The 25,000-nt window shown below is 41.8% G+C and overlaps 1 protein-coding gene across 1 annotated transcript; it reads left to right on the top strand.

The window, feature by feature from the left end:
* Positions 1-6: 6 nt before the first annotated feature.
* LOC121303259 (potassium voltage-gated channel subfamily KQT member 4) lies at positions 7-14,135 on the top strand. Its single transcript, XM_041233839.1, has 7 exons — positions 7-85; positions 1,117-1,266; positions 4,969-5,180; positions 5,617-5,719; positions 9,217-9,348; positions 9,923-10,061; positions 10,525-14,135. The coding sequence occupies exons 1-7, from the start codon at positions 69-71 to the stop codon at positions 10,753-10,755; spliced, it is 984 nt and encodes a 327-aa protein (XP_041089773.1). The 5' UTR covers positions 7-68; the 3' UTR covers positions 10,756-14,135.
* Positions 14,136-25,000: the final 10,865 nt, after the last annotated feature.

Below are 25,000 nucleotides of genomic sequence, written 5' to 3'. Positions count from 1 at the left end.
CCTGGCGTCTGTACTCGACCGACGTGAACCATTCCTACCTGACTGCCACCTGGTATTTCTACGACACCATGCTACCCTCGCTCAGGTGAGTATTGCACTGCCAGCAGGGGCACCGGGGAGCTAGGTGGGCAAGAGCCACAGCTTTGACTGTTCCTTTACTTCTGTTCAACCCCCACAGAGCACGCAATAAACAGAATCTATACACATCACAAATGCGCTGTAATAATTAAAAGATCATCAGAATCTACACCCATTACAAACGCGCTGTAATAATTAAAAGATCATCTTTTTTTTGTGGATGCTGGGAGAGCGTTCCTAACACTCTCTGTAATAAAATACTGTTTCAAACTTGAAGACGATGGGTACCTTCTGAATGGCAGCAGTCCCCCCCCCCCGGTGTAAACGATTCCTGTTCTAGATCACACTGTGTTGCAATCCTAGCTAGACTGTACTTTGTCTGTCTGTGCTCTCAGACGGTCTTATTAGTGAAGATCACCTTCACTGTAAGACACATTGCATCAAGGATGCATGCCATGCTGGCCTCTGGAAAGGCAGGCTTGTACAGCACAAAAGCTGGACTGGACAGAATGCCTTAAATACCCACTTGTACCCACAATACTGGTCTGCTGCGTGACATCGCCCCCTATTGGAATTCCTGATTAATAACATTTTTTTTGGAGGGGGGTTATATTTGAAGCACATTTCAAGCATTATTATTATTATTATTATTATTTATTATTATTATTATTATTATTATTATTATTATTATTTATTATTATTTATTTAGGTATTTAAATAATTATAGGGTTACTAAAATTATAAATTTATACCATTGATTTTAAATTTAAATATGATTTATTAATTAAATTAAACCAAATTATTATTATTTATTATTATTATTATTATTATTATTATTATTATTATTATTATCCTATTGATGTTTAATATTCAATCTTTTTTCATTATGTCGATTAGATTAATCCATAAGGTGTTCTTATTTTGGTTTGTTTATTTGCTTTATTTCCGTTTTTCATTTCATTCTGTACCTGTTTTGTTTTGTTGTGCCTTGTTTCTGTTTGTTTGTGTTTGTGTGCTGGGATCTCCGGTAAACTCCAGAGAATTGTCCCTGCTGTTCAGTCATCTTCCCCGCTCACGCCACGAGGCCTTACGAAACTCCGAGAAGAAATTCCACGAGAACTCCTCCCAGATCCATGGTCTGCTCGGGGGCCACAAGCCCTACACATCAGAGTACCTGATGGGGGAAAGGTAGGCACCCCTCCCCCTAAAACACGGGGTGCAACAACTGAAACACATGGCCCTGGATTGTCTAACGCTGCTCAGTCCCGCAGGAGTTCGTCTCGTCGAGCAATTCCAGTGCGTGTTAGTCTTACAGTTATTAATCAGGTTGTTCTAAAGTGAAGTTCAAAGAGTGAACTGTGATTAACCCTTTAGGATAAACATACCTCTTTAACAACTTTAATAACAGGAATGAAGTGTGTGAGTGAGAATGAATTGTGTCACCACTTAATATTACAAAGACAGAATGGGCAACGCCATAGAACAGGGCAATAAGCAGCATTTTATAAGAACCCCCCCAGCCACTAGAACACTGGATCACGACGCCAGAACTTGTTGTCCTAATTAATTTGTTGTTGTATTACATTACACTAGAACACAGTTCTAAATAATGTGTACTTTTTGTTGGTTCTGCACATTGTAAGTACAGTGTTTTGTTTTCTTTTGTTACCGTATCATCTGACATTTAAAATAAGGCTCTGCTCAGTCTTTCTTCTCCCTCTTGTTGGTGTTGCACATGGCATTTGTGTGGTGGAGAAATTCCGTTTTATTTTTATAACACTGAGTGATTTATGCTACCTGTCCCCTCCGTTCATTAACCACGTTCATCTTGCTCATTCTCTTCTGCCTGTCTTTCTCTCCTTGTCATCCCTCCATTCACTAACAGCAAGCCCAGAGAAAAGGAGGAAGCCCAAAGCAGGTCTGTTGATTCTGGGACAGTCCTGTGATATTCTCATTTGTCTTATTCTTTCTAGTACATCAGGTACTCACAGGCCACGATGCAGCCTGCATGTTTATTACATTTTGTTTAGGAGTCTTAGCTGCTCTGGAGCTCAGTGGCGTTTACAACGGGTGGTGGGTAAAAACAACGGAAGCAGAACATGGCAGGGAGACGCTAAAACCTTTTTTTACAGTTTCATTATCCACATATCTACATCAGATACTGTGGCATGATGACGGGACCTGATTTATTTATGCTGTTTACAGTTGGGTTAGGGTTAGGGTCAGTGCTGATTTCCGTTTTCTCAGTTTGACATGGGCTTTGTCTACCTTCCAAACCTCCAGTCCGAATGACTTCAATTTCGGTCTACAGGAAAAACATCCAAGGGGGAGAGCTCGACATTACCGTAGTGTTTGTAAAGCAATCCCACTTTGAGAAAAGAAAGAAAAACATACCCTACCAAGAGCACAACGATCCTTTCTGACTACAGACACAACAAATAATGCATTGCATGTAGCTTTACTATTGATACAGTGGATACTATTCTAAATGGTATCCCCTTGCATGACATGCAATACTGCCTGATGGTTTTTAAAGATATAGCTTAAGAAATTGGTGGTAACACTGGGATCCATACATGTTCTTGTTCTGTATCACACAGGGCTTTATTCATTCAACTCTCATTATTTTTGCTTGTATGGAAAGGTTAGAAAGTAGTTTGAAACATGACTGTAAACTCGAAACCCTCCTTTAAAAACAGTGCAGAAAAGTTGGTGTCAACCAAACCTTATTTAAGAGGCTTCTTTAAAGTATCTTCAGCTCATGTCCCAACTTTTCAAGTGTGTTTTTTGTTGTTTGTTTTCGTGTTCATATATTCCATTAACTCACCAGCAGTGTCTAACAGCCATCTGTACGGCAACTCAGGCCAGCAAGTTACAAGTGAACGATATGAAGCTTCATGAAGCTGCCAGACTTGACCCCCTGTTTTCAGTGCCATCCCTTTCCTTCTCCTCTTCACTCACTCCCGCTCTCTGTGCTGTTCCTCTTTTTAACCCCCCGCCTCTCTCCCTCTTGAATTCCGCCTCTCTCCCCAGTCAGCTCTTGAATAGCAAGCGGAGCCTCTTCCGGATTCACGCTGGCCGCAAGCAGAGGTATCGAGCGATCTGATGCACCCCTGAGGTTCTTTGAATGCTAGTAAAATGAATACATTCTGAACGTATGCTGCATGCGCAATGCACCATTACTATGTATATTTTTATTATATACATTCTACTGAGCCCTCAATCCCATACACATCTTTTTCACACTGCTAAGAAAATGCGTAATACTAAAATAAACTTCTAACCAAAACATTTGACAAAGATGTTTTTTTTTTTTTTAGTATTGGAACATATTTTACCATTGAGCTTTTATTTTTAGGCATAGAAATGAAATGAAACGTAACTACAATGTGTTTTGCTGATGCAGTGTACATACTGCGGGTAAAACAGCCAAGCTTTAAAGCAATCAGGCTCATTATGTATAATCTTTAACTAAACTAACCCTAGCTTTCCAGACCTGCCATGTAGTGCTTGGCTTGTAGGTGCAGTAATTTCTTTTTTTTTTTTATCCAAGATCCTTCTAGAAGAAGAGACTTGGATGCACAGAGTTGCATGAGCACTTTGCACTGTGTTTGCAGGAATCTGTTTGAGAATGATTGCATGTTGAGAGAGGGCTCGGCAACCACAGGTCAGAGGCATCTTCATATTAGTAAGATACAAGACAACAGAGGCATTGGTGTTAACAGGGAGGTGTTTCAGGAAAGCTACCGTCTGTAGTGCATTTTCTTGATTACTGTAGTTAGGAAGTAACAGCAGGGGAATAACACCCTTGCAATCCTGACAGTTCTGTAGTTTTTAACACAAGGATAGTGTTTTCTGTTGCAAAGTCATTAATTGGGTACTTTTTATATCAGTCCCATTTTCCTAAGCGTTGAGTTTGTACCGGTGTAACGTCCTGTTACGCGTGTTTGGGTTGAGTCTTTATTCTTGTTTCTGTTTAGACCATTTTTGCAGACCATCCTCTTGTCATTTTTACACAAAACAATTCACAGTATCATCTGGGTTTTATGTAAGCAGACCTACTTGCCACAGTGCAGGAACATTCATCAGAACGCTTATCTGCTGAAAGAAGTCATGTGTTTCTCTTGCTTGCTGGCTTGCTCTCCCTCCCTCCTGCTCTCTGTCTTTCCCTCTGGTCTCTGCGTGTGTTGATCAGTTACCTGTGAGGTCAACAGCACCACATAGCTTTTCTACAGGTCCAGTAAATCCTGCTCATTCCCGTTGCAGCAGGGGTTATGAGAATGGAATAGCGAATGCTGGGACCTACTGCCTTATACCTGCTCACCAGACCCCCTTTCTAATTAGTCATGGTTCAGGCAATCAGCAGCAGCTCCCCTAAGTGACTGCAGTGCAGCGCTGGATTCACAGAACTCAGCATGGGCCATGCAAGGATATACAAGCCCGTTTGCTTTATTAGGTTGTCAGGATTGCTCTGCAGACTAAATCTTTTCAGTGCCTTTGCGTGAATAGCCACCTGTCAGTTTCGTTTGATGTCTAATTGGGCCCCACTTCACCCCAGCAGGGAAAGAGAATGTTTCTAAACAGTGTCCCTCTGCTATCGTGTCAATCAGGGCAAGAATATTTTGCTGTTTATTTTTTACATTTTCATTTACTGTAATATGCTGCATCAGTGAATTTGTAGTCAGGATAGCATAATATATACTGGCCTGAAGACACTATTGGCTGATATAGGGTTAAAAGGAAGGCAAAGACAGTGATTAAGAGGGTTATTTTCCTCACTTTTATTCTAGTGACACAAAAGCAGCTAGATGCTGAAAAGTGGCCCCCAGTTCTGAAGGGGGCGTTTCTCTGCTCACTCTGAGATTAACCCCTCCCTTGCCGTCGTTGCAGTGGGAAGATAGGATTCCGAGATCGGATTCGGATGGGCAATTCCCGCAGCCAGGGGTTCCGGAGCAAGCCGCCGCAGGCTGTCCCGGGGGTCCGGCTCTCCCCCAGCACGGAGAACCTTCCCGGGCCCACCAAGGTCCAGAAGAGCTGGAGCTTCAATGACCGCACCCGTTTACGCACCTCTCTGCGGCTCAAACCCAGACCCGCCATGGAGGGTGAGTGGAGAAAGCTGGAGAACATGCCCTTGCTTTCGGCCATGGCTTTCCGCTGTGCCTTCATGGCTTGCCATTGTTTTTAATATGTTTTAACTTGCATGTGCATTAGAAGGCTTTCACTATACAGTACTTTATTGCACTTTGCTGTGCTTTTACCATTGTTAATTCTAAAACATCTTAAAGGTCATAAATTATCCACTGACATAATGGCTTGGCAAGTGACTTTGTTGCTCAGCAACCGTGGAGTTTGGTGTAAAAGAACACCATGGAATGTTTATATCACCACCGGGGATCTGAGCAGTGTCCTGGTGGAACATGTCAATCTTTGTATTGCTTTCTCATCAGATACAGTCTATATCTGTATGGATGACGTTGTTATTCATTCAGCACTGTGTAATGCATGCCTCACTGAGTCACCTGTGTCTCCCTCTGTCAGTGGACGGTACAGGAGAGGACAGCAATGATGATAAAGCCTACCAGTGTGACCTGACCATGGAGGAGATCATGCCTGCAGTGAAGACTCTGATCCGAGCCTTGCGGTGAGTGCTGGGACTGGGAGAGATGACTTCGAACCCTGCCTTTACACCCAGTATTGCAATACTGCTTATGAAGCAACGTCTTGTAGTTTTCAGCAGCATTCACCGTTCTTTATTTGAGATAATAATAATAATAATAATAATAATAATAATAATAATAATAATAATAATAATAATAAATACAATGCAATGATGGTTTAAAAAGCTTTTTTTTTTTTTTTTTTTTTTTTACATTTTTAATAGAACAAATTATGTGTGAAATTATTTTCATTTTATGTTTTGGAGGGGGGGGGATACAGTTACACCCCCTTGGATTTCTTTAAAGAGGGAGCCTAGTTGTTTTAAAATCCTGATGAATTAACAGGGCTGAATTCAAATTGAATTATTTCAGAACTCAGAAGAAGTGCATAAGATGCTGAAGTGGTATACAGCCGGCATTCATAATGAAACTGCTGCCGTTATTTTAAAGTGTCAGCAGCAAAATGTGATAATAAATTGAAACCCCCAAAGAGATAAATGACTACGTCATTAACAACTCCAATAATAGCGGCTGTTTTTCTGCAAGGTTTGTTTTGAGGGTACAGTACGAAGGGAACGAAGGCTGGAAGAACTCAAGCCTGGCAGAGCGATAACACCTGAGCTAGGAAGCTCCCGTTTACAAGGGGACTTCAATTAAGGTGGATGTCCAAAAAAAAAAAAAAAAGGAAAAAAGGAAAAGGTAAAATTAGCAAGTGCTGAGTGTTCGTTTCCAGTGAGCTCACCTAGTTTATCACACTCACGCTGAGGAATGCAGCGCGAGCTGTTTAAGGACGCACTGGTGTAGGCAAAAGACAAAAATGGCAAAAGAGAAAAATTGGTCACGCTGTCGTGAACACAGGTAGGAGAAGCGCTGGCTCCAGAGAGGATTCTTTTTTTAATCCGTTCTTCATTTATCGACGATGCTGCAGAGCGCTACGGTAACTCCGAAAACATTTCCATTGCACCCTCTCTCTCAATCCTCTTCACACCTGCTACAAACCTTCAGACAGAGTACCCCCAAACCAGTATTCTTTATTTGTATTACCCTAATAATTCTGAACAGCTATTACTGTTTAACAGAAGCTACTGGGGATTGTAATTGATGATAGATTGCTCTCTGGTTAATATAAAGCCTGTCTTCTAAAGAGTGAAGGGTTTAAACTTTAGTGAGAGACCATTTTTAACCTCTTAAACTGAGGCCAGTGTTCTGACGTTGTGTGCAGTTTTAGTTTTTTTTTTAATCAGTTATGCCTTCTTTATTTTAGGGTTTACAGTCAAGTGTTAAACTTTAGGATAAAATACACAGGATAACCTGGCATGTGATACAATTTCAGCCAGTGCCTGAAATTAATGAGAACAGTAACACATTAGCTAAATGTAACTTAGAATGATTGTCGTTTATTTTTGGGGGAAATAGATGGCTCAAATCTAACAAATGTAACGTGAAACTGCAATATAAACCAAACTTGTATGCAACATGTTGTATGAATAGGCCAAACAAAACATGACTCGCGGCTTTACAAAAAGTACCTTTAGATATGTAAATAAGTATGCACATAGGTATATACAGCAGTCTCTTGTCTCAAAACAAGTGCATAAGCAGCTTCAAGCTACTTCAAGCTGAACCTGCTTACTCGGTAAACTCGTGCTGCTTTGCAAAGAAGTTCCTGTGTACCAGTGAGTCCTGCTCATGCTAAGATCTCTCCAGCTCTGCACAATCCCATTCGCTCCCAGCAAGTGCTTTCTGAATCTAGTGCTGCCAGAGAAAGCTCTGGGCTGAAGGTGTCCCCTCTGGATTGAGCTGTTTGGGGGCTACTGCTGCTGCAGCTGCTGTTGTGGTGTGGAGTTTTTGTTTTTTTCTTTGCCCGTCAGCACTTGGTGGAGTGCACGGTCTTGACAGAAACAAACAGCTCAGCCAGTTCTTTTTACCTGAGCTTGAAAGACATGGGCGCAGAATAAATGTGCAGGTAAATGCAGAAAATAAAAATAAAACGAAACAAGACAGATGAGTCAATTAATAGCAGGAGTCATCAAAAACCAAAGCCAAAAAAAAAATAAAACCCAGTTCCGTTTATGTTTAGCTGTTGTCCTACAGAATCTTCTGTGTCCTTCTTTTCTTCTGGGCCAAAGAACGAGTGTACTGATCCGGGTAGAATATGGGATATTTGCACTTAGAAAGGGCTTGCATACACTCTGCTGCATTGCAAATTCGTACCAAGTTATCACCAAGTATAATGTTGTAATAAATAGGTGTGTAGGGTCAAGGAACCAAATTGTGCTTCTAGTGAACGCGTGCCAGCTTTGGTCCACCGTGCATCTCCAGCTTTGACAGGCGAAAGGAACCTGCTTCTTGTCAAGACATCTCAGCGGGTTGGCAGAGGCAGTGCCAGTCAAAGCACAAACTGCAGGGTTGGGCTCCCCTGGGCCCTCACAGCAGACTGAGCACCGTGTGCAGACTCAGGTAAAATAAATGAATAACACGAACTAGACGTACCCAAGGAAGGAAGACACGTCTGACAGCACCTGACCCCCCGCCCCCCCTTGGGCTTTCATTTAGTGATTTAAAAATAAAGCCGAAGAGGAAAGTTAATGAAGTGACACATGCAGAAGGGTGAACTGAAAGACTTGAGGAAACACACAGTAACCTAATACAGTCTACCAGTCTGTTTCTATATCATGTGTGTAAGATATGGACTGAAAACTATCTGAAAACCTGTCCCTCATTTTCTAAAGCTGAATATACTGTGCAATGAAGAAGAAAAAAAATAAAGAAATAAATGCTTGCTCACTCATCTAATGCCTGTTTTGGAGAGATAGTGTTTCATCATAAAAAAATGTAAAAAAAAACTACCCAGCTCTGGTACTTTGCTGACAAAGAATTATACAGTCATCCATCACTGCGGCCTGACTTTGTAAGTGTCTGTGTTTGCTGTTTTCTGCAAAGCTGGTAGTGATGCCTCTAATAATCCAGGAATGATTAGAAGAATTAATTCTCGTTTAGCTGAGTGTGCCCTCTGTATGTGTGTGTGTGAGTGTGTCCATGTAGAAACCTCTGTATGATGGTACGTGTGTGATTGTCTATGTGTTTGTGTATTATTTTCAAATCCAAATACTAAAGCGTTACTTCAATAAACCCATCACTATATCCCATCATGCTGCATATTGCTCATATACAATACACTGTCTGCGTGGTGAAAGCCATTCTCTCACACAGCATGAACCCACTGGGATCCAGTGTGCAATAGCACTGGGATGGCACAGTATAGCAGGGCGCAGAAGATGAACAAGCTGCAAGGATTTGCAGGAGAACTATAACAAATGCCAGCACTTCCTTGTGCACACCTGTCCTCTGGCAGGTCCCAGGCACTCTGGAGATATACAGCTATTCTAAATAAGGCAATGCTTGTAAGTGTTAGAAATGTGGAGAATGCTGGCCGACGACTTAGTTTTCAATCGTTTTTATTGGTTTGCTTGACCTTCAGTATCCTGAAGTTTCTGGTGGCCAAGCGGAAGTTCAAGGAGACGCTGAGACCCTACGATGTGAAGGACGTGATCGAGCAGTACTCTGCCGGACATCTGGACATGCTGGGGAGGATCAAAAGCCTACAGACACGGTAGGGGTTGTGAAGACACCGCAGGACCACAGGAGCTGTGTGTGTGTGTGTGTGTTTTAGTTTTTTTAATTAAATACATTTCATGCTAACTGTGTAACAGGGTGGAGGCTGGGCACGAACCTGGTGACCCCGCGCACTACAAGTGCACATCTTAACCGCTATGCAAAAGAGCCAGGCTGCTCTGCATTCCGTGGTTATAGAGCTTTCAATCTCATTAAACTGTAACAGCAAGGCAGCACACTGCCTGTTGCAACTGCAACACACAGTTTTCACACTGTAGGTTGGTTGACTTTTGCAACCAGTTGGCTTCAACCTCCATGGTGTATGTTTTAACCACGTCAGAAACTCTTATTTTTAAAAGGCGGGCAAGCACAACTTCAGACTGCTAGCGCCATCTACTGAAATTTAATTTCTGATCCTATTTCTCTTTTAGAAATACTTCATATATAATATACCACAGAGGTTAATAGCTATGCTTTTTTTTTCACATACAGTAAAACAAAGGTGTTCTGGTCAGCTGACCTGTTCTCAGGGATGGACATCTTTCAGCCTCTAATGCAGCTCTCTTCGACAGGGTGGACCAGATCATGGGCCGGGGGGCGATCACGTCCGACAAGAAGATGAGGAGCGAGAAAGGGGAGAAGACCCCCTCTGAACTGGATCCAGTCGATGAGCTGAGCATGATGGGAAGAGTGGTGAAGGTGGACAAGCAGGTGTGGCTCCAGTGGCACTTATGGGCCAGATTGAACACTAGTTTAGCAGTTGTGGGTAATGTTTCTATTGAACTTGCTTTGTGTATTCCTTTTCAAAGGCACCCAAAGATTTTAAGCTACAGAGCTCTGGTGACTCCCTGTGAACCCTGGTGCCTTCACATGTCTATATGATGCAACTAGCATCCACTGCAGACAGTGCCAGCGTTGAAGCTAAAGAGTGTCGCTGGCAGAATTGAGGAATAAAGATCTTGTTTGCTTATACTTCAATAAATTCAGTTATTCCAAATAGCCCCCTGTTTGCATGATTACACATTTAAAAAAAAAACTAAAAACAAGCCTTTCTGCAGTGGTTACGCCTGTGGCAGGGGCGCACCCACTTCAACTGCAGTCGATTTGCCTATTGAAGCCGGTGCAGTCTGGTGGGCCGGCCGGTTGTTGTCATTTTTTTTTTTTCTGCCTGCAGGTGCAGTCCATTGAGCTCAAGCTGGACCTGCTCCTGAACTTCTACACGCAGTGCCTGAAGAAGGGCTCCTCGTTCACGCTGTCCGCCATGCAGCTGCCTCTTTTGGAGCCAGACCTGACCTCAGACTACCACAGCCCTGTGGACCATGGGGACCACGGAGACCTCTTCACCTCCCACCAGACCCTGGACTTCCTGCAGTCCGAGAGCTCTACTCTGGAGTTTGAGAGTTGAGCGGGGCCTGGGGCCTGGGGCCTGGGGCCTGCACATACAGCCTCTCCCTTTCTCCGCCTTGGATAGACACAACATGCCTACAAATAATATGCAAAGCTGGATTGCAGGTTGTTTTGTTTTTTTTCATTATCTTTTTAATTTTTTTTTTTTTTTATTGTTCGGTTTTTTTTGTTTTTTTTGTTTTGTTTACTGCTACAGACTGGAACCGAAATGAAACAACAGTTTTTCCACTCGGCATTCCGCTGTGGCATTCCGGTCTTTGATACCAGAAAGCGACTTCCTTTCGAGGGCATTTTATGAAAATGTGCAAACCAATTTTTTCTTTCTTTTTTTTTTGAAAAAAAAAAAACAAACAAAAAAATCTTTCGGAACAATTCCGACCCCCTCTTTGATTTGTCTTCCTGAGGTAGAAACTTCCACGATATCACAACGAACAAGCCGTTCCCGGTGGTCTACGACCCTTTCATGGTTACCATAGATACAACTTTACAACCAGTGGGATGCTGGTAAAGACGACAAACAGAGCATACATGCAGGAGGACTGACAGCTACGGACTCCACAAGCGTAGCGGGCAGTGCTTAACCTGTGCTAGTGAAACCCTTCTTTTTCAAACTAAAGAATCTTGCAGCAGTGCAGAATCATTCCTTGCTGACTCTTCTGTTGAGGTAGTGTTGGTTTGTTTTCATAGTCCTGGTTCATGTGTCAGTCGGTATTCAGAGATTCCTGGTGCGCACCAACCCTTCACTTTTATTTCATTCTTCCAGCAGAGCCAGAAACTTTCATTTTTATTTTTGTTCATTTTTAGTGTTTGTAATTGTGTCTATACATTCATTGTCGCTGAGCACAAATCCCAGGTTAGTACACGTGTCGTTTCCAATAGTGGGATGATAATAACTGTAATTGCCCTGTCGTAAACATGCATGCATACACAGAAAACCTCTGCAAGACACACTACACACAAATTATATAGAGAGATCTTTTCATAACCCCACCTCTGGTCAACTCCACTAATAAATTGTATAATAGATGTTCATTGCAGAGGCTGTGCAATGCTGTGCTCCCTTTTTTCTTGCTAATGCATTTTAACTACTGTAATTCCCAACTCTGGAGAGCGCAGTAAAACCATTAACAAAGGAAGCCTTACAGAAGAGTTACAGAACAGGGTATTTCTTGCTGTATTTTATTATTTTAAGAACTCTGCTGAGCTTTTAAAATAAACTGTGTTTGGATAGGTGTTTTTTTGACAGTTATGACAGTTGCAACAAAGATGTGACCTTATTATTTGAACCCTAAAACGTTTGATATTTTAGGGACCTGAAAAAGAGGGCGAGTTCACTAGCACACTGGTTCAACCCCTGCCCTCGGTCAACAGAAACAATATTCTTCATGTCACGCCTCGACTAGCTCTCATGATGTCGAATATAAAGAATGTATCTGTGTGTGTGTGTGTGTGTGTGTGTGTGTGTGTGTGTGTGTGTGTGTGTGTTAAAATCGAGGTTTAGATTGTTTATATATATATGAATATGATTAAGCAGTATTATGTCAGCAACTCAGGTAAGCTTACAAACAAGCACTGCTTCCGACACGCTTTAGATTAGCTTTGATTTTAACATCAAAACTAGATTAACAAAATTTGGAGCATGTTTTTTTTTTTTTTTTTTTTTTTTTTTTAATTCTCAGTGCAAAATGTAAAGCACTTTCTGTTGGCACAAAAAAAAAGTGGTCTCCACTTAAAGGGGGTTTAAGATTCAGATTTGACATTCCCTTTAAAGCAATAATGTAATTCCTTATTTCTTTTCAGTTGCGCTAGGGAGCCAGTAGGTGTCAGTATGTGCTACTTGGTGTTACCTTTTGAACAAACTTTTTGAACATACAAACTTGCCTTAAAGAAAAGCAAGGCTGAGCACTGTGTTTGTCTCAGAGTGATTGCTGTTTTCTAAGCTAAATGGTCGGGCTGCCTAATCACATGACTCACAAAAGACACAGGAATTGTGAATTCATTAGCGAACTCCAGCATTGGGTAGCTCGAACAGCCCTGCGTTTCAAAGTAAGCGCATTTACCTTACTGCCCTTTCAAAGAACGCAATTCTAGCAGCTCAGCTTCACGCATTTTCATGAGGGGTTTCGCTTTATGAAAAATATAACAATGAGCGCTGATTTAGCTAAACTGAGTCTCAACTGAGGGTCCGCTGCGCTTGATTAGTGTAGCAGAATGAGACTGACATTGGAGGCGACTTGAATGATTAGCATGGGGATGTTCAGCCGTTTCGGGTGAAAATAAATTTTAAAGCAAGTCCTTAAAAGCACCTAACCTGGTGAGTAATGTGAACCCAGCCCCACGCATATGCATGCTTAACTGAAAAGCTTACAAACTAAACAAAAACAAAAGAAAAGAAGAATATTGCCAGGGATGCACACGCCTGCAAGCCTCGCTGAGAATGAGACTTCAAATATCGTGAAAGGATTATTATACCGATTAAATAAATCAAGCAATCAAAATGAGTCATGAGGAGGCGACTTGCATTTGCATGGGATATTAGCAGTCCGTTAGAGGAATTGTCATGTTTAATATTAACACGTTTCTCAGTTGTGATTGAGAGACACTAATAGCTCAACATGTATCGATTGCATTCTAAAGCAAAGTATACAAGTCGGAGTGTCAGAAGCATTATGAATAATGCGCCAGGCTCCATATTACATTTCTGATATTATCAAGCATTCTCAGTCATACTGTAAGCGTCAGGCTTAGGGAGTACATATTGTTGGGGATGCTGATCATGTGCTATCAACCCAATGATTGAAAACACAAGCACATTAAATCATGCATCAGGGATTAAAGTCTAATTATAGCGCACTTCAGGCATTACGTCATGCATCAGAGCTCGCCTGCATTGCATGCTATACAGCAGCGGTTCACAACCCCGGCTTTCACAGCATCCTGCGCTGCTGGAAACACACAGTCGAACAGGACTGCGTGACGCACACAACCCGTAGGACCTACATGGACCATTGCAATTCTCTGCATGTTTTATTAGCATGCTTTCACTCATTAGAGAGCCTTGTTGCACCCACCCGCACCCTACCACCCCCACGGATAGTCCTTGCATCTTATCTAAAGATATACCAATCAAATATTACACATTAAAAGCTAATAAACTAATAGTCTAAAAAGTCTTCCAGTATGATTTAAGATCGTGTGCATTTTCAAAACGGAAAGCGATTCGCTTTTAACCAAATTGCGATCTCAAGCTAACAAAGAAAAAAAAAGTTTATTAACTGAATACAGTACCTCACTCGATTAACTTATTTGTTTCAATAAAGTTTTATGAAGAACCTGTTTACTACCACGCGTGTCTTATTTGCACGGTGCAAAAACAAAGAAAGAAAACCACGGGAGCCAATGCAGTGTGACGACATAGACCTCAGCTGCTGAAAGAGCCGAGAGAAAACTATTCATACACTTCTCTTAACTGTCCGCTAGGTGGCAGCATTGCATTGTGTTTTAAAGTGATCAATGCATTGTCATTAATCACTTGGCAATCACACAGTCAAGCACATGCCATTATAAAAGGTATGGATTTTTTTTTTTTTTTCTGTATACACTTACTGAACACTTCAAGCCTTTGCTGTGAACTTTCTCATACTCTCCCCCCCCAAGAGCTCAGCGTTCCTGAAGCCAGCGTGTTCCTCTGATCCTTTCAGAATGACAGATTGATAGATATATCCGGTTCACGAGTTAGATTAAAACGCTGAACTATTTGAACCTCGTCCTGTAAGATTTACATTGGGGTAAAAAAATGTGTCTTCCTATTATAGTTCATAAGAACAAAGAAATCAAGCAATATTGCTGGTAATGTTGTCTGCTAACAGTTCTGCTAAAATATCTTAAAGCTAATTCTCTGGGATTATACCCCAATGGGATTTTATGCATTAACTTTTCTTTAACAGGAGTGGCAATTCCGCTCCCCTTTCTGAGCAAATGGAAAAATTCCATGGAGTGGGTGGGAATGCCTTCAGGCTTCTGAGGTGCTAGCTTTGGAATTTTTAGGATTCTTGGGTATTACCTCCTGCTGCTGCAACACTGATGAGCGTCTCAGTGTTCCCAAACCACCTACTCAAGAAACCCATTTCCAGGTGCAAAGATAATGATCTGTAATATGTAATGTTGTTAAGTGCACGGTCAACGCTGGGTCAGAGTTTGACCAGGGAGCTGGATTCTTAAATGATTGATGTTCTTTGGCAATTCACAGTGAAGTGAATGACAGTAGTATCATGGAGTTGTGTTTGAAACCCTACAGGCCGGTTTCACAGACCACAGTCACTGATTATCTTGGACTACCCTTTAGGTAACATCGGGCAGTCGAAGATCACCGCTAACTGGGGTCAAATAAACCAGAAAAACACATGAACTACTGTATATCTCCTAAAGTAGGTGCCACTTCTTGCGTTATCCACTGCTTGGATTAATCCACATTGATGCCAACTTTCTAGGTTAAAATTAAGATCCCTTTCAGAACCATATGCCTTAGACTAATTCCCATGTAAATGACGTCACAGCATCAGCAGCTTGATGCAATGGTCTGATAAGAGGATCGTGCTACAACATTTACCCTGGATTAAACTGAGATTGCAATCACTTTCCACTGAAGTACAATGTTGGATGCATTAACCAGATGCTGGCATTTCTCCTTCGCGGAAAACAAACAAAACAATTGGAAAAGCGCACCTTACCCTCCCTGCTGCCGGCTAATTGTCTTCTTGCCAGTTGGCATTTCACACTCAACGGATGAGTAAACATTATCTACCATCAGTGAGCCTCAATGTGCAATCCCAGAGGCGAAGACAAAACAATGGGGCACTCCTATCAGAACCCAACAGGTCAATTATATAGTTTTAGGGGGAAAAAACAAAACAGAACACTTGCCAGAGGTTGCCACCTTCTCCCTGAAGGTCATGCACTTTATTTTCTTGGCTGGCCACGGTGGCTCTGCACAGTATTAGAACCTTCTTGACAAGAGTGTGTGTGGCACCTCAATGAAGTCCACCCTGGTCTAGGAAAATGACCAATTATAACAAGCATTCCTCCTCGCTGGGCTGTGGCAGTCTGGCAGGGACTCATTCAGCACCTCCTTGCCAGAGCATCACCGCGCTGATTGAAAGCAAACTTGGGACATCCAGCTTTGCCTGCTTCTCTCCAAACGTGGAGAATCTGGCTTGAAAATAAACTTCAGAATAGCACAGGTACCTCCTGGGTCATACTCTATTCATACTGTCTCAATAGTGCTTACTTTGAATGCAGTGAATGGCAATCACATGGTTTAAACATATTGTTTCGATAGTGAGGATAGGGTATTAGCGAGTTTAATTTAATTGCATGACAGAACAGCCAACAAACTGTTTGACAACACCTTCACAATAGCAAACTCTCATATAGTCAATCTGCTGCTAACAATCAGTACAAACAGACGGCCCTTGATTCAGATTTGCAGAGTCTTATTAGCTGTCCCTTCCTGCGTCTCCATTCCTGTATTGCCTGCTCCCCTCCGCGCTGACAGCTCAAGCACAGGGAGTGCTAAGGGTAACGAGGGTATTGACAGTCATCGACCATGCAGAGGCCAATCTAAATGGGAATTTAAATTAGTTTGCTGTTTTTAGACGAACACTACGCAGCACAGGTCTTTAATTGACAGCGAGTGCAGCACATTCAGTCTGTTTAGAAAGCACAATTCTGTTTACTATGAACAGAGGAGTAGCTTTCTGGACAAAGGATTTAGAAACTCCCTTGCAGATTTACCACAATCTTCATTTAGTTTAGTTCAGAATCACACATAAACTATAATTGGATAAAAGGAAAGAAACTAAATCCTAGGAAAGGGTTCAAACAGCCACCATGCCTTTTGAATGTATTGGGTTTTTTCTGTTTCTCAAAACAGTCCCATATAATCTCACATTGCTACAGACTAAAATAAACCAGCTATTTTCATAGTCTCCCAGAACACTGGAGAAGAAAAGCTTCAGGGACTCATTCCAAGCCTTGTATGTACAAACAGACAGAGGAAAACCAGGGATTCAAAAGACTGCCAAGTGGTGAGTTAACCAAACACATCTGTGAAGGAACTGCATTATCTAGCAACGGCCAACAGAACATGTTGTTCTCCGTAAAAACACGCTTCAGTTTGTACCATCAGTTTGCAAACACCCTCCTGCACCTTCTGCTTATAGAACATGCTGTATTACTCCATGCAACAGCGCTCCTCTTAGGAAATATTGCATTGCATCCAGTATAGCGCACAGTTCATTAGAAATAAAATAATGCTTTTATTTGGGAAAAAGCAAAATTGCAAACAATAAAGAAAAACTATACTGCAGTACTGCAAATGAAATGCATGCAGTTTGTGAGTACAACAGTGACAAAGCTGTAGTAATGAGAGGTGTGCACATGGATTGCAAAGCTCTGGTAATGAGAGGTGTGCACATGGATTGCCACGCTGTAGTAATGAGAGGTGTGCACATGGATTACAAAGCTGTGGTAATGAGAGGTGTGCACATGGATTGCCACGCTGTAGTAATGAGAGGTGTGCACATGGATTGCAAAGCTGCAAAGCTGTGGTAATGAGAGGTGTGCACATGGATTGCAAAGCTGTAGTAATGAGAGGTGTGCACATGGATTGCAAAGCTGTGGTAATGAGAGGTGTGCACATGGATTGCAAAGCTGTGGTAATGAGAGGTGTGCACATGGATTGCAAAGCTGTGGTAATGAGAGGTGTGCACATGGATTGCAAAGCTGTGGTAATGAGAGGTGTGCACATGGATTGCCACGCTGTAGTAATGAGAGGTGTGCACATGGATTGCAAAGCTGTGGTAATGAGAGGTGTGCACATGGATTGCAAAGCTGTAGTAATGAGAGGTGTGCACATGGATTGCCATGCTGTAGTAATGAGAGGTGTGCACATGGATTGCAAAGCTGTGGTAATGAGAGGTGTGCACATGGATTGCAAAGCTGTGGTAATGAGAGGTGTGCACATGGATTGCCACGCTGTAGTAATGAGAGGTGTGCACATGGATTGCCATGCTGTAGTAATGAGAGGTGCACACATGGATTGCAAAGCTGTGGTAATGAGAGGTGTGCACATGGATTGCAAAGCCTTGGCTAGCTCTCCTTTAATCTGCTGAAATGCTGCAAAAGGCCAGATGTGTTTACAAAGAGATTATTATGTCTGAGTTTTGGTTCTTATCTTAGGAATTTGGGGAATTTGACACCCAAAGACCTGGAATAGAAAACTCGATGGGAATGTCCTTGCATTTGGTAAACTATTGGTTTTCACTGGACTCTGTGTTCTTGCAGATTGCATTGCATCCAGGCACTAATCTGATCTTCAATAACTCGCTGGGTTTCTTTTGTCTATATCTTGTTGCCTAAGTAAATATTTGTTCTGTACAGCAGCAGATCTGTTCTGAACCATATACCCCCCCTCTTCATGAGTGAGAGAGAGAGAGACAGACAGAGAGAGACAGACAGAGAGAGGGTGGTCAGGTGCTGGAAATGGGACCGGGGCTAAATGAATGCTTCAGAAAACACAGCCAAGTTTAACATGGGACATGTATAGTTTTCCATGCTTATTTTATGTGTTTAGTCTAGCCCTTACCTATGAGACTCAAAAGAAAGAAAGAAAGAAAGAGTTCCTTGTCTGATATGACTTTGTGTAAAGTGTTTGAAGCAAAGGAAACTTCTTCTACCTGCTCTGTGGATAACCAGCAGAGTTCGGTTTGAGTGCACCTTTCAGTAAGTGAAGAGCAATTGTCATCACAAAGACATCTCCTAATTTCTACTGCTGTTCCATGCTGTATTTCTGACTTCAGTATAACCCAGTCACCCCCTGATTCTCATCTGTGGTTCGGATGCATTTACAGCAGAAGGCAATTCAGATGCCCTAAAGGCGACCTCTTTGAGAAACAATAAAAAGCCTCATGGACCAAAATATCTCGAAGAATATCTCGTTTATTGGACTGGATCCAGGAAAAGAAACATCACAAACGCGTTTGAGCAGAGAACACGTCTGAAAGCAGATGCTCATTAGAGATACTCCCTGCCTGCTTTCAATCTTGGTGTGAAAGAAAGTTTGTTCTGGAAGAAAGAAACAAGGATTGCATTTCACTGTAGCCGAGCGGCAAAACAACACAAGACTAATGCAGTGTTAACAAAACCTCAGATTTCACCAGCAGTTAAAGACGTTTATATTCACCATGTGCAGGGGTTGATTTTTCATTGCGACAGCATGATTTTTACAAAAATTGCCTTAGATAAAACTTTAAGAAACTCAGCCATGGAAATACTTGATACTGGATAAACGTTTATTAAAAAACAACAACAACAACAAAAAAACACTTCTGTTTTGCACAGTATAAGAAACAAAACATATCTCAATGTAAATCACCTGTGATGGAGTGGCAGCAGAGGCATTCATCAATCACAACTATCGATTTAAAGTCACAAATGATTTATTGGTGACCTTTACAGACCCCCGAGTCCATTAGAGAATGCATACTAATTTTCAAAGTGCCATTCACGACTGCCAAGGGATTGGGAGCAGTCACAGAGCAGAGGGAACATCTGTTTCAAATGTCAAGTGCAGAACGAGTGCAGAACGTTGCCCTGAGCAGCTAAGCACTAGGTTCTGTTAGCACGCTAATAGAATGTTTTCAGACAGAAAGACTTGTTTCTTAGACATCCCTGGTAGGAAACTAAAGCGGGAGATACAAAGTTCCATAGTGACAGGGTACAATGTGCACAGTACATGCTGACAGCTGTACTGCTTTTCATGTAAAAGAAATTGGGGTCTGATTCCACCGATCCAAATCGGATGTGGATCCAATGCCATTGTTTACATCATATAAAACAAAGCCAAGGTTTGTTTGTTTTTCTTTTTTAATCAAACAGCTGACACCTGCTTCAGATTCTCTTCAGTCTGTAAAATTACGCAAAACTCCAAGGAGCGTCCTGCTCTTAGGGACTGGAATAACAGCCATTAATAAGAGCAATATTTTGATTGCTGTTGGGACCGGATGCACCACTGTGTTATACAGCAAGGAAAATCCGAGTTTGTGGTGACCAGAAACCCCACAGTAAATGTAGACAAACAGTACAGCCATACCCAGAGGATCCTCATTATCCTGTAATAAGAGCACAGCTCAGCCTTGCTGTGCACGACTCTCGTTCGGGTGCTGGAAGGTGATGATGTCATTCTTTCACACCGCTTTAGGGAAGAGAGCATGTACATGTTTAAAATATTCATATAGAATCAAAGCTGCATCAGATTATATCCCAGTGCAATCCGCTAGGAGTGTGTGATCAAAGTTTGGTGCAAAATGAAGGCATCCTGTCCCTTGCCATGTGCTGTTAACCTCTTTACCGTTCATGTTCAGTGGCACACGGAGGTCATGGGCTGCCCCGATCCTTTGCATGTTTCGAGAAATGATGCAGCTGTTATTAAAATGTAACAATGCCCCGTTGGTGCTTTCTAACCAGGTTTAAGCAGCCCAGCTAGGTGAAAGTGAACCCTGAAGGAGTGTGAAGACAGGTAGGGCTCCCATCGCAGTTCTGAAGTGATCCACGCCTACCTCTTCAGCTGTTTCGAGCTCCTCTCAGACACCGCTAACCATAACAAACCAGCCGTCATCCCCTGGAGCAGCTGGAGAAGGATCTCTGCAGAGGGAGCCTGATCGTTACAGCCCTGCTCATGAGGGGGTCATGAGCTGGACTGGGAGCAATATCTCCACCTTGACCTTCAGACTGGCTACTGCGATTACTGCCCAGACACAGCGCTGGAAAGAGAGACAGGAGGGCAGTGGGATTGGAGTGCTCTACACTGCTCATCAGCATCAAGGCTATTCCAGTCTTCACATAATAACACATATTGTGTTGTTGCTGTTGCTTCTCATAACAGTGCAGTACAGTGTGTGGCTACTGGCAAGAGGGTCAATGCAGGGTGTTTGGAACTCAACTAGATTTCACAATATACAAATCTTGCATAAGAGGTTGGGAGTTGTTTTTTACACATCTGGAGAAATTACCTACTTCTGGTCGTGGTTTAAGGAGCAAAAAAATAAACATCTGCAAAAAATAAGTGCTGATGATTAAGCAAGGCAATTACAATACAATTTTAATGATGAAGTTAATGTTATAAAGTAACTATACTGAATCGAATTATGCCTTAGCGACTTGATTTCATATCACTATATCAAGTTATTATTATTTATCACATATGTATTCTTTATAGAGCATTTCAGGGGATTCATAATTATTTACACCAAGAACTGAGAGAATTACCCTGTAGGAGTAAAACGCAGCATCCTGTTGTATACAGACGTTGGTGACATAAGAGCAGACCAAGAACTGACAGGGGGTCATTCCACAAGAGGTCCCTCTCCTGCCAAGGGCAAATACTGTCTGGGACCAACCTCACCCCCTGTCCCCATCTCCTCACAGTCTTGAATTAGCAGCAGGGTCTAATATCCTGGACTTAATCCCCCGGGCTAGAGCAAACGCTGTACGGTTTTATTGTTTTAATTAATGCAGTGTTGTGTTTGAGTCACGCACCAATCCTTCAGTGATTCATATTTCATGGAAAAGGGCAAGCTTAATGGAGCTGCAGCTCGGAGAATCGGAATGGCATTGCGACATAAAGAGGCCCTGAGTTAGGATGCGAGGTGTATTATCATTAGTGATTGTTAAAGGCAATCATGTTTTCGTACACTGACACACGCAGTGCATAATCATCATTCATTTACCGTGTATACCCATCCTTCATGTCTACATGTCTACATGTAGCTTTGCTATGCTTCTGACCATCTCAAGGCAACATGTACTAGTCTCTCATCACAAACCGCAGCAAAGTCCCACTAGAAAGTGGTTTCCAGTGATATAATGAAAGTTTAGCATGGGACATTTCCTTGGGAAATTTGCACAGGTTTCCATGCTTATTTTATGCTGGGTTGTATTTAGTCCAGCCTTACCTATCAGAAAGAAAGAAAGAAAGGCATTGGACAAGCTGGCTGAGTTCTATGACCCTGGGCATTCCACACAAATATTCATTAAGCCTCTGTTTAGAGGACCACTTAACCCCACCAGCAGCAGAAGCACCAGGAGGAGAGTGGAGAGGGTCTGGTGTTCTTCCCCAGCTCGGAGTCACAGGGTGGGGAGCGAACTTCTGTGACCCCCCTCGCCTCTGACAGTCCTGATCACAACTTCAGGGAGAGAGACTCCAGGGAGTGTGAGTGAGCTTCATTTGAAATGTGAAGCATTTGCCATAAATGCTCTTTCCTGACAAACCGGGAAGTCATTGTGAAAGCACAGAAACACACATTATTTAACATGTCACGGTGTATAGGAAGTGACTGTCTCACAATGCCTGCTAATACAGCTGGTATATTTTATTATGAAACAGCAGTAAAAGATTGCCGTAGGGTTGGAAATCATGCGATAAAGCCGTGCATGCTGGGTCATGCACTTTGCAGTAATCTCAGCACAGTAGTGGTGGATATTATGGGCTAGCCAATGCTTGTCTATGCATTTCAGCCCTATCAAGTTAGCCTTGAGTTTTCAACTCCAAACAAGTCATGTTAGTGAACGAGTTAAGTGGTTATGCATTGTATTTATGAACCATGCAATAATCTACATTATAACTATAGTTATTTTAAAAGTCTTATATTTATAATCAGGATCTGTAACTATTAATAGCATAATTAGTGGCCTACTCTGTATACTGTAACCACTGATAACAGATCCATCAAATGTTTGAGTCCAGGCCAGTCTTTTTTCTGCGGGTTTCTGACAGACCGCTGATCATATCAGTAGGCTGGAAAGGACACAATTAGCTCTTTAAGAACTACAAGCATCTATTGATAAGACAACAGCGGCTGTTTAGAAGATGTGACCAAATATACGTGGGCGAAGCAGCAACAGATTTCTGCAAAGTGATTCACTGCCAGAAAAGAGACCCCCCCCCCCCAAGATGAGACCCCACTTGAAACCCAACCCCAGTGTTTGACTGACGCACATCTGTTTCCTTCAATTGCTCAACTTTATAACATTTGACATATTACTCATTTATAATTAGGGACCCTTCACTCAATAAGCATATTTTAATGCTGGGATAGTTTTCTTCCAAAATAGGATCTTTGCTAGATAAACATAAATATCGCATTGTGTACATTAAATGAGTCACTGCTATGAGGTATTGTAGTCATGAGTCAAGTCTATATGATACTGAGTCAGAGACCAACTACTGTGTAATGATAGAGGCCTCTTTGTAATAGGGGGCGTGATTCCCGTAACAGTCAGGCTGGCTGGGGAAATGGCTTTGCACGAGTCCTTGGTAGAGTTCACCTGACTTTACCATGCAGTACCTTACAGGGCTTTGCGTTAGGGTTAGGGTTAGAGCTATTTATTACACTGACAAATGACCATCAATAATCATTGATATAATCATGTTTCTGACAGTTCTCTCAAGCTGAAAGGTTTCACTCTATTTTTGTTGTCCATAAAGATATGGGTACGGGGGGGGGGGCACGTAGCCATGTAATTAAACTGGGCTTCACAAAATGACTTTAATTCAGTCCTCCCTCTGTTGTGGCACAGAACAGCAGCTTTATGTTAAAATAACAACAAGCAAAAAGCAGACAGGAAAAAGGGGTTTGAGAGAGGGAGAACCGCTAACAACTGAGAAAGTTACAATTAATAGGTGCTAAAAGCATTTAAGATCATGGTGATTACTGTGATCATTTTAACCGATATGACTGAAGATCTCCTTCTCTGTTATGTTTGCAAATGCTAACATTGCAACTGAAGAGAATTAAACAATTGCAACATGTTCTAAACATAACATTGTTCAGCTAATAATAATAATAATAATAATAATAATAATAATAATAATAATAAATCAAATGTCAAACACATCTGTGTGTTCTGACATAACAGGGCAACTTGGAATGCTCCTTATCCAATCAGATTACTGGATTCTCCCCAAGCCGTTTACAACTGAAGTGAATGCATGTTTATTAAGGCTGTGATGTGAATGTGTGGAAAGTTCAAGAAACAGATGCTTTTTATCACAGCAACTGCACAGAAAACCACGTGTTGGATCAAGCACTCAAATGAATTCCTGCATGCACACCTTTAGATTAATGACGTCATTCACCAACTGTATAGCCCATGCCTTTAAATGAGTAGGTAAATGAATGAAGGAGCAGAATGAAAATGCACCGACATTCCAGGTCAATAACAGCAGTCAATGAACAGCTGAGGTCTATCAGTGCCTCTGCATGCCCTTTGCTCTAAATGCATTGGATGGAGACGAATCTGTTTACTCAGGCTGCTATTGATCACAATAATAGGATTGCTCCCATTTCTCTCAGCATTCTTATATTCTTATTTCACTATTTATTTATTTTTGCACTCCAGCTGCTGTCTGCATACGGCACTCATATAAAATCATGGTTGTGCGAATGAGGAGCTAATCACAATTCCTGTGGATGTAATGCCTCCCGCTAGGTGTGATGTAATCCCAGGGATGCAAGCACTGTCAAAACAACATAACACTTAAAGACTGTTTAAGAAATGTTTGGTTCAGGATGTGTCTCATTTGTAAAATTAATTAATCACATTTGCATTTCATTAAACCTATTCAACTGTTTTACAGAAGTTTGAGAGAACGAAAGAAAGAAAAGAAAGATAAATATATTGTTAAATATTGATAAATATATTTAAATTAAATATATTGTTAGTTTAAGCACTTTTAAAGAGACAACAACCACTCATTTAAAAGGTTATCAAAGTAGAGCAAAATATCCACTAGGGGGCAAAGCAGCTACCTCCTAGTTCACTCATAATGATGCCACTAAGAATAAGTTGCAGACAGTCAATGAATCTACAATAAACTGAAGTATGAGCAGTGGTGAAGGACAGAGTGGGAGGGAGTGACAGGGGTTGGGCAGTGGGTTTGGCCTCTAGAGATTGTATAGGACCTCCTACTAGCAGAAGTCCATAAAAGCTTGTCATGCTTGGGTTTGCCATTAGAGCCAGTGCATTGAAGAAGCAGTGGGGTCTGTTTCAAAGCAGCTGAATACCTGGGATTGCAAGCAAAACACTGAAGAAGAGGAGAATAAAAGAAAAAAAAAAGTGGGATTCTCTACCAGCAATACAGAGCCGTTGGATTAGTGCTTTCAGAAGCCTTGCCATTCAGGTAA

The sequence above is a fragment of the Polyodon spathula genome, chromosome 32, assembly GCF_017654505.1.
Source record: "Polyodon spathula isolate WHYD16114869_AA chromosome 32, ASM1765450v1, whole genome shotgun sequence".
Lineage (NCBI taxonomy): Eukaryota > Metazoa > Chordata > Actinopteri > Acipenseriformes > Polyodontidae > Polyodon > Polyodon spathula.
Note: the sequence above shows the minus strand (reverse complement) of the source record. Positions and strands in the feature narration are given on the sequence as shown.

What these genes read in the sequence shown, in the direction of transcription:
- LOC121303259 (XM_041233839.1), top strand. An exon ending in GAGTACCTGATGGGGGAAAG is followed by an intron (nt 1,267 to 4,968) that starts GTAGGCACCCCT and finishes CCGTCGTTGCAG; the next exon opens with TGGGAAGATAGGATTCCGAG. An exon ending in ACTCTGATCCGAGCCTTGCG is followed by an intron (nt 5,720 to 9,216) that starts GTGAGTGCTGGG and finishes CTTGACCTTCAG; the next exon opens with TATCCTGAAGTTTCTGGTGG.